At 38.6% G+C, this 10,767-nt stretch overlaps 1 protein-coding gene across 1 annotated transcript; it reads left to right on the forward strand.

Moving 5' to 3' along the window:
- The first annotated feature begins 6,640 nt into the window (after positions 1-6,640).
- LOC135471862 (membrane progestin receptor alpha-B-like) lies at positions 6,641-10,463 on the forward strand. The gene is made up of 2 exons (XM_064751270.1): positions 6,641-6,709; positions 8,675-10,463. The coding sequence occupies exons 1-2, from the start codon at positions 6,682-6,684 to the stop codon at positions 9,718-9,720; spliced, it is 1,074 nt and encodes a 357-aa protein (XP_064607340.1). The 5' UTR covers positions 6,641-6,681; the 3' UTR covers positions 9,721-10,463.
- The last annotated feature ends 304 nt before the right edge of the window (positions 10,464-10,767 follow it).

Genomic DNA, 10,767 nt, shown 5'->3' on the forward strand with positions numbered 1-10,767 from the left:
ATATAGGTAGCATTATGGTTCAAATAAAAAATTTACCCCGGATAACGCTATTTAACTCCAATAAGTGAAGTCCTGAAGAAAAAGCTTCGGCTGTTAAGGAAAATTTTCGTGACGTGAAGTAGTAGTAATCGTTCTGTGACGATTAATCATGCGGATATGACGTCACGTAAGGCAGTTACGCTGGAATGACATCATGTGCGTTTGAAAGTACCTCGGTTGTTGCTATATCATTGATGGGTGACTTCAAATCTTGCATGACGTCACACCAGGCAAAATTGGAAATGGCTGAAAACTTGTTTGCGTATTATCCCTCCAGAACTAACAACTGCTTTAATACAATGTGTTTTTTCTACAATTTAAGAAAGCAATTCCGACAATCTCGATCCTTATCATTTAAGCTTGCCTTTAAGACATACATTTCTTAACACTAAAGCAGCTTTAAGACACCAAACAGCTAAATATTCCAGATTTCCTGTGCTTATGTCCGTGTGCCAGGTCTTTGTGTACTTTACCCACATCCCGGTGTCGTGTACGTGTTACGCAATATATTCCGGGGTCAGACACGACTCTGGGATTGCCCCCGGCAACTAGATCATGACCAGTGCAGTATTGCCTTCGAATTCTGGTCTCCATCACGAAGCAGTTTGAGACAGACCCAATCTGAAATTGTAGAATAATTCCTGATATTAATTTTCAACTTCAGCACTAAATTTCCATTTTGTCATAAAAGTATGACATGATTTAATATTCGTTAGCTTCGTGATCCTTATCTGGACCCGAAGGAGGTTTCTCTGGTACATGTGCCTGGCGAGTGGTGTCTTTTTGCCGTAGTAACCTTTTGTACAGAAGTTTTTTCCGTCCCTCCATATTCACGGCGTTGTCGCAAAACCGCTCATTTAACTATTTCTTGTTTGATATTTAGGGGCTGCATTGATCAAATTTCTGGTTTCTGTACGGGAACCAGCTGGAAAACGCAATTTAAGATGTGGTCGCAGTAGAAGTTAAACAGTCTGCGATGAAGACCTGAAATGGGTTCATATTTATCTGGAGTCGATCAAATGTATGATTTCCAACGGACTGGAAAACACCGTATATGTACAGTGCTACAGATAAGGGGCGTACAGGCGTATAAGCTGAAAATATTAGATAATACGCTTCTAAAATTAAAGCAGAGCGTAGGCCTACTGTATACGCCGGAAGATTTGTTTACTCCTAAGTTCCCGACAGCTACCGTACATGCGAGATTTAAAGCCGATCAAAAGTAAATCTCCACAGCGAACCATATGTTCAATGTTCTCCATGTGTTAGTTTTCAGACAATGTAGGCTCTAACAAAAGCTTTGCCGTAAACCCACATCCGTGGAGAATGCCTACGGTGATATTTGTCTTTGTGACATTCTCGAGTGATTGCCATGAATATGATGTAGTAAAGGGTTTAAAATGGTCTTTTTGGTTACTATAGGACTACTGCACAAAATTATCCTAATATCGCTTTCAAATGTCTGATTTCAATTCCCCATGGCTCGTCCAGTAAAGCCTGCAATATTATTGCATCATGGAGGGTCCAGTTTTTGACATATAGGCCTACATGTATACAAGAGAAAAGCTAATGCAATGGAATAAAAAAATATCATGAGAACAGCTAGCAACATATGCACAAAAACACATCAGATTTATGCTATATACTGCCAATAATTAAAACACAAAATAATTAATTCTTGTCTTCTAGTATTCATTTGGATTTAGCCTAAGGCCCTAGTGCCAAAATTTGTGATAAAATTGAACTATAAGTTTTCGGATTCCCAGATTATGGCACATTTTTTTCTATATATTATGATGAAATGAAACAAAATTTAGCTATATTGGAATGATTTCAATTTGCCAATATGAAGCTCTGGAACTGGATATGGGAGATTGTAGGTTGGATTGTCCAATATTTTACGAGTTTTTAGATGTCTCAAATATAACACGAAGAAAGTGAGTGTTCTATAAACTTAAATGTTACTGTTCAGATGATATCACCCTTTTTATTCTATTGTGTTTTACATCACAGAAAATGTCGAGAAGGCTGAATTATTCGGCTGAGAATATGCAACTGGCCCTGGTGACTGTGAGGAATGGTGCAAGCCAGCGAGCAGCTAGCAGGATGTCCAAAGTTGAATTTCCGCGGAAAAAGACAGATGTCATGAATAAAAGTTGTGAAGGATGACGGGCGGAAAGCTCCATTCAGGGATGACAGGCCCGGAGAAACGTGGTTTAAGCCATTCATGAGAAGACATCCCCAGCTATCACCCAGAACAGATGACCGTTAATAAGGCGAGAGCAGGACTAACCATGGAAAACTGAAAAAAATGGTTTGCAGGCATTCATGAGAAGACATCCTCAGATGTCACACAGAACAGCTGACACCGTTAATAAGGCGACGGTTCCAGCTTTATTAATACAGACTACACAAACTTTCAGATTTGTCCAAATCCTGGAACCAAGGGGCTGGAAAAAACGTGTGTGAAAACGCATCAGGTAAAGAGAAGGAAACTTACACTACTGGGTACCTTCAACGCTAATGGTCAATCACCCAAGGAGATGATAGTTTATCCCTACACACGAACACAAAAAGACCTTGTGCGTTCACTCCCGAATAGCTGGACAGTAGGCTTGTCAGATTCTGGGTGGATGAAATCCGAAACCTTTTAGGAGTATGTTGCAAATGTGTTACACCCATGGCTGCTAGAGCATTGTGTTGAACTCCCTATACTTTTTATTGTGGACGGCCACAAAACACACCTAATGTCCTTACCTACCACCTGAGCGAGTTCTGTTCCCAGCATGGAATTATCCTGTATTGTCTCTTCCCTAGCTAATGCAGCACATATCCTACAGCCGGCTGATGTTTCCGTGTTCCGACCGCTAAAGCTTCAGTGGAAAAAGCACGTTAGGACATGGCAGATTGAACATCCACGGAAGGCTCTTTCATGAAAAGACTTTGCCCCACTTTTAGACAAACCTCTGAACTCTGTTTCCATAGAAGCTATTGCAAATGGATTTAAGGCATGCGGGTTATTCCCCTTCAACCCTGTGCAGTGAACTACTCAAAATGTTGAGTCGAAAACCACAGAGAACTCCGTCCATTAACTTTCAGCGACTTGGGGCTTGCATCAGAAACACACCGGGAACTAGAATTCTGGCCTCGATCACGAAGCAGCTTTAGACAAAGTCAGACCCAACCTTAAATTGTGGTACAATTCTTGATATTAATTTTCAACTTAAGCACTAAATTTAAATTTTGTCCTAAAAGTACAAGACACGACTTAGTATTAAAATATAAATTTATATACGGTAAGTAACAATTTTAGAGCTGTGATTTAAGTCTGACAGCTCCGTGATCCTGGTCTGGTCCGGACGGAGGTTTGCCGGGTACATGTGCCTGGCAAGGTGGTTTGCTGTCTCCATAGCATAAATTTGCATCCACATGGCAACCCGAAAGTTTATGGGAACGAGAAGATGACACCTCGCCGTACAACGTTTATAATTGAATCTTCTGAATCCATGTTAAGGTGTAAATGTTTCAGTACTTCTGGTATTGAATTTAACTTTTGCATTCCTTTGTCTCCTATCTGTTTGGTAGCATTACTTCCCAATTTATGTAGTAAAATGCAGTAAAATTATTCCAGCGATGTGTATAAACCGCTCAGACTATATATGGATTGCTTTCTCTAACATCTTAGAAGCCACCTCTTTGGGGAAAAAATTTAAAGGAAATAGTTGATACAGTTCTTGAAGCATAAAAAGTAACAATGCAACCGTATCTCTTTATGATTTAATGGTAATTGTGCAAAGCTATAGGCCTATGCCTTTTATAATAATTTATAATATCAAACCTAACCCTTCTCTGACGTTCCATACCTCTTGCCGTTAGATCCACTTGTGACTTACTTACTGTATGGCTTATAATTTTACTTGAATGTAACGAACATACAGGTACCGTACATGTAACCATGAAATAAAGTTTATCCAATGCATACAATAGTGACGATGCTGGCAAAGACACAAAAAAGAGGGGCTGTTAAAAATGTATGTCATTAGCTCTAGTTGTGCAGTGCTTTTACTTCTTTTCCCTGATTTGATCATTAATCGTTTGTTTGATGGTCAAACGAATATGTATGCGACATAGATTGCTTTTCCAATCCTACCCCCCCCCACCCCCCCCACCCCCCCCCCCCCCCCCCCATCCACACACACACACACACACACACACCCCACTCTCGAAAAATTTTTCCAGGCTAAATTACATTAACTTTTACTCTCTTACTCACAGTCGCCGGGACATCAAAATCTTGCGGGATCTTGACAGAAAAGAACCTTAAAAGTCATGCATTATATTTTTCGCAAAAGTTGTCTCTTGTTATTTAATGTAGATTGTCGAGGTTTTCTTTGTGTAAGTAATTCATTTATTATTTTTGTATAACTGTTCATAGCATAATGTTGTACGGAAATCTGTCTCTCTTTTTTGGAACGTTGTAACGTCATTAGTGGTTCCTGTCATTCATGATTTTACACATGTATGGCTATCAGTGTTTATGACGTCGTTGATGGTTAACTGAATCAACCAGGACAACTTTGAAGTCCTGAAATCCATTGGGGAGATGACAAGGTGATTTGGGAAATATAGATTATCCAGGTTTGTGCGGTATGTTTCTGGCGAACATCTGTGGATAGTGCTATATGAGATGTCAGTCTGGTGACTTTCGCCAAGATTGGGCAAATTGCGATTCAACTTTGCGGTACGATGGGGATTTTTGAGCGACCTGGCGTAAGTCGAGGGAACCCAGACACCGTCAGATGTGTGTGCCGTTAGGCCCTTGTAATCGTGACGTCATAATGGAATAATGGTACGATGTATAGTCATACGATGAAGAAGGTGAGGCCTGTATAGTCATCACATGCAAGAGGAATCAGTCCAAGATGTGTTCATAAATTACATGTTCTACAGAATGTCATGAAGAATGTATGGTGGAGGTTAGTGTCTTCTGCGATACGATTATGAATCAGAATGTCTATAAAGACTGACCAATAACAACCAAGACAGTATAACCAGAGGATATTTGTGTTACATATTAATTTCAAATTTCAGATTAATCTGATAGAATGATAACAAATAAAGACACTGTCAACTTTAATGTCAGGTGAAAAAGGAGCAAATGAGGTATATATTGTGTAAGTTTGGTTGGTCTATACTTTTTAGTATTGTTCGTAAGAGCCAGTAGGCGATACGACGGCGATTCGATTCTAGTGCCCTCTGGAGTCAAATGGTGTCAACTTTCGTGTTGATTAAATTAGATTAAAGGGGTGTGTATTGTTTAAGAGATATATGGATCACTTGGTTTTCATTTCTTAATATATAGTATATGGAGTGGCATAACATATAGAACTACAAAGAAGCTTATCAGCTCTCTCCTTGGGGCGTAAAGACGGCTAGAAACTTTAGTCTCAGCGGTCAGTCCGAAAATTAATTAGCCTGCTGTGGCGATGTCAGCGTTGATAGCTGTCAAAACAGTTTTGTAGGGAAAGGAGCCCGAACTGGGGTCGATGGGCTAGAATTAATAGCCTATAATATATAGAAATATTTCTACATATCCAGCTGAGTTTATTCAGACTGGCTCGTCCCGTGTGCCCAGTATGTCCATCAATGACGTCATGTCCGAATATTTCCTACCATAGGCGAAAAATATGTATACCATAGAGGGGTTATTAATTAAAGTAAAATATGCCTCAAAAAAAAGAAGAAGAAAATTTAGACTCTAGATCTCTTGGCATTGCACGTCTGAGTAAGTAGGCGAAGTAGGCGTTTGTCTGGAGTCAGATGATCTAACACAATGGCGACTGATGAAAGAGGATCAAAAAAGGTGTATAGTTAATTTTACTTTTCGTATATTTTATAGAATATGAGACAACTGGATATTGAAATGTGGAAAAGTAATAACTGGTCCTTTGGAATCTCCTCCCGCTAACTTTTCCTGAACTGGATATAGAACTGTAGCAGCGGAGTAGTGGACACGTTTTTCCTGTAAACGTGATACATACATTCATGTTAACACAGAAAATATACCAGACAGCCCGACAGTTTACTCTATGCGAACAAACTTTCAACAACGCATATCGCCCGGCTGCATTCAGCTGTATTAAATACACCGTTTAAGGTCTAGACCCCTTGAAAATAGGCTATTGCACACATATGTACCTATTATTACGTAAATCAGTCACATAATCTACTAAGTAAGATATCCATGAGATCTGGGATAACTGAATGTTAACTGAATGTTAACATCGGACATACAGGTGTTTGCATCCCAAGAGGGCTTTTTAAAGGGCAATCGCCTCTGCATTGTATACGTATACGCAAGCGAGGCTTGCATGACAAAAGATAAATCTGACTTCAGGATGTGAATACCGGTATATCTGCAACCTATATATAGCTAAGCACACAGTAACGCAAGAGACGAAGGTTGTGTGTGTAATGGCGTACTTGTAACAAGGTACGAGATTTGGTATTTACGGTACATGCAGTTGTGTGCACTGTGCGTAGAGCTTGTTATTTTCACCTCCGCAGAACGTGTGCCTGGATTAGCAAGGTTACTGGTTCACTTGGAACGTTGTTATATGTTTATGACTCCAGTTACTTCACATGCTTAATCTCATGGTGGCTGTACTATGTAAGTAGACGTTACGGAGTCGAAAATGCTGTTAAATTACATGATTAATTCTTTCTTGACAACATATATATATATATATATATATATATATATATATATATATATATATATATATATATATATATATATATATATATATATATATATATATATATGTCTATGTCTATAGGCCTATAATCTTTATAGGATATCCTTGTGTAAAGTTGCACCAAAAGGAGAATTACTAGCAACTGTATACATGTATATGTAAGCGTATCAAAATTATATTCTTTTGCAATGAAATGTGCGCATGTACATGATTATAATTGACTGATAAAAAAGCACTCGGATTAAATGGGATATAGGGCAATTATACTATTACTGGGTATATTGTGACTGGGTGCCTTATGTCCTATGCATTGCGTTCCAGTGAGTTTGTACTTAATATACCGGCATTATGGGACCAATTGGTTATGGTCCCAAATCGACCTTAAATCTCTATCAATCAATCGATAGGCCTATTATGAACTTGTATGCGTATGCATATACATGGTTTGTCTGGGTGATTTAGTGGTTCCATTTATATACAATTTCATGTGAACTAACACTATTGCAGTGGAAAACATAGACTACAAATGGATGAGAATTAATACAATCCATGAATGAAAATCGGTCATTCATCAAATATATGTTTATTAACCTGTACAATTTTCACAAAAGGGAGATAACTACTGCCAAATACTATACGCTACCCATGGCATCATAGAACAAACTTGTTTTATTTTAACATGTGCCCATTGTTACGTCTTGCAATACTAATCACATTGCAAAAACTAAATCATAGGTTTAGATCGGTCGATATACATGTGAAAGTATACGTGTAGAGCCTAATTTAGCAATTCATCAGAAGTGCAACAAATAGCCCTATAGCTATAGAGTGAAGGTGACAATCTGTGACAACACTAGTATAAACCTGTTTGTATACATGCCAATATAAATCCAAATACTCAAGCATGTGCACCGTTCCATTTCACATGCACAAGCTCAGGCAAACTGCTTCATGCAACTGTACATTGTCAAATGTTGTTTATCAGTGAACCGTGAAGTAATGCGGATGCCTATTCACCGCCTTTAACATGCCTTGGCAGCGTGGACGGGTCATAACGCTAACCTAGGTGTAGATCAAATGCGCGAGGAAGGTGAAGGTTCAATAAACATGTACATGAAAGTCTGGTATATTACCACAGTAGATATATAGCTACGCTCCTTCCCTATACATATTGCCGTCCAATGTAAGGGTGGAGGAACGTAACATATACGAGTAGATTAAATCCATGTACTGCTCTGTTCTATCGTCGCATCTTGTATATGTAATCCGGTCAACACGTGTTGATTTAAGTAACAAGCTTTCCACTAATAGTCTCATTTTAACAAGAACCGATTTCCACTTATAAATTCGACGGTAAGTAGTTTTTGCTCTGTCTATATGTAATTGGCGACATTTCTGATGTGCTATAGGAGTAAGCGCTGGGTAAATCTGAGAAAAGAACATGTGGAAATTTTCCTTTGTTTTATATATACACCACAGATTGCATACCCAAGAACCCTCAGGCAACGTTTATGCATTGTTGACATATGCTTTGCATAACGTTTGTGTAAATACATGACCATCTATTAAATACATGTATATGACACATACATGTATATCGCTTCTCGCGTGATAATATTATACCTTTCACGAGATATTAATGTTCAAAGCATTTTCAAGGAAAACAACATTTTGGGAAAGCGTCTGATTGAGTTAAAAAGACATTACAAAACACCATTTAAAAAGGGCCCCGTAGGTGTTTTCAATAGGTGTTTCCAACTGTCGAGTGACTAGTTTTATACCTCAACACACGATTTGTGTTATTGATGTAACCGTTACCTACATACAGTCATATGTGTAAACTATCTTACACCAGTTTTATTTCTTTTGTTGAACAGATATCAGTGATCAGAACATGAAGGTTATGCAGGAGTCAGCCTTGCTTCATTATGCTAAAGTGTTCCTGGTCACCAAGAACCAGCCCACGCTCAGTCAAGATGAAGTTTCACTGGTGTTTCAAGAGCCGGGGATCAAATCGGGATATCGAGTACCCAATAGGAGCTGGTGCTACTATCTTACAAGCATGTTTCATGTGAACAACGAAACCGTCAATATATGGTCTCACCTGATAGGTTGCATAATAATGGCGTATCAGCTTTACTCTTACGCCTGTGAGCATGATTTTTGGACCGATGATCGCCGGCGGGTCGTCAATATCTTCAATATGTGCTGTGTTGTTTACACGCTCCTTAGCGCTTTCGCCCACACCATTCACAGCAAATCAGACCACATCCATTACACCAGTTTTCAGATGGATTACGGAGGAGTTGGGTTGTACACATACGCCACGGCGCTGGTTGGCTTTTATGTTTCATGCTCCGACGAAGTCTTTTATAGCAGTGTGGAGCCATTTTTTTTGCCCCTAAATACATTGTTGGCTTGGTTCTCTTGTTTTAGCTGCAGTCTTGGGAAATTATTCTATTCTCGCCCTTATCCTTTTAAGAGAAAATTGTGGAATCTCTTTTCCGTTGGAGGCCATGCGGTTCTGTGCTGTTTTGGATCTCTAAAGAGGTATTATAACTGTTTTCTAGACGATGAATGCAGCATGAGTTCCTTGCAGCACCATTCGGTTTATCCCATGTTCTTTTTTGCATCTATATTTTTCTTTTCCAGCCATCTACCCGAGAGATTGTTTCCTGGGAGATTTGATTTTGTGGGTCATGGGCATCAGCTTTTCCACGTCTTTATCGTAATAACGTCTTGTCTTCAGCTTTATGCTGCGGAATCAGACCTTAACCATCTCAACGTTAACTTTGTGCGTACCTGGCCCACATGGTTACACCTGATAATGTCGTTGGCTGCTCTTCTTATTCTAGACTTTTTAACCATATTGTTTTTAACCCCTTTTGTCAGACAAAGAATAGAAAAGGATAAGCAACATTAAAGTCATCATGAGAAACCCAATTACAAGTATATCATAAGGCCTGACAGTAATATATTTTTGATTTATAGACATTTTAGTCCCGACACAATTATTTATTTTATTTTTATATAAGAAGCCCATACATTCTTGGCATGCCTGTCCATATCTCGCACATTCACACGCAGGAAATAGAGACCACCGAGCTCTGCTGCTCGTTGCTGATCATGTGCTTCAAACATCATATATCTGTAGACATTTTTCTCACTAATCTAGTACAACGGTCGCTTATCGAACATCCAACCCGAATTCATTTTATGGGCTACTTTTTATATTCTATTATTTTGTGGACAACTTGTGTGAGTGTTTTCTACCTCATCCGAATTGCTTTGAAAAACTTGTATAGTTAGCACGGTATAAGACGAATAAATGTTTGCGTGATATTTTTTTAAAATATGAAAACTTGTTACGGTATGTGGAAGAATGTGTTTTCATCGCTCTTTCATCTGCCGGCATTTCACCTGTGTATACTAAAGCTGGAAAAGAAACACGTGGCAAAGAAATTAAGTTCACACTTTTGCAAAATATTTCTGAAATTCAAACAGGAGATTGACAAAGTTACCAGTTGGTTTATTAAAAAATTTACTGCCAACAGCGTAAGAGTTAATATATTCGTTCGTAAACATATTTTGTATGCATTTTTGTATGAAGCAAAAGATGAATCGGTTGACGGTTGGACAAACGTATAATTTCACCAAGCTGTTTGTGTGGACATTTCTTATAAAATAAACTTTGTAAGATTTGCTATCATTGTTTTGGACAATGATATACCCTACAAATAAGCAGCTTGTACGGAAAATGGTTACCCCAAAAATGAAAAGTGGCCGCCTCAAAAACGGAAAATAAGTCATGTTTTAAAGGAGAAGAAAACTTAAAAAAAAATGACACTATAGGCTGAAAAGAGCACATTTTTTGTCTATCTGGTGGTTCCTACTGCATAATTTTGCGATTTTTCCTCGCCATACACATAAGTCCTGAAAACGGCAAAGCTGGCATAAATCGCTGAGTCAT

Source organism: Liolophura sinensis, chromosome 7 (assembly GCF_032854445.1).
Source record: "Liolophura sinensis isolate JHLJ2023 chromosome 7, CUHK_Ljap_v2, whole genome shotgun sequence".
Classification (NCBI taxonomy): Eukaryota; Metazoa; Mollusca; class Polyplacophora; order Chitonida; family Chitonidae; genus Liolophura; species Liolophura sinensis.

Excerpts from the sequence above, each read along its gene's own strand:
- LOC135471862 (XM_064751270.1), top strand. The coding sequence starts at position 6,682 with ATGCTTAATCTCATGGTGGCTGTACTAT. Across the intron at positions 6,710-8,674 it reads TCTCATGGTGGCTGTACTAT|ATATCAGTGATCAGAACATG; the intron begins GTAAGTAGACGT and ends TTTGTTGAACAG.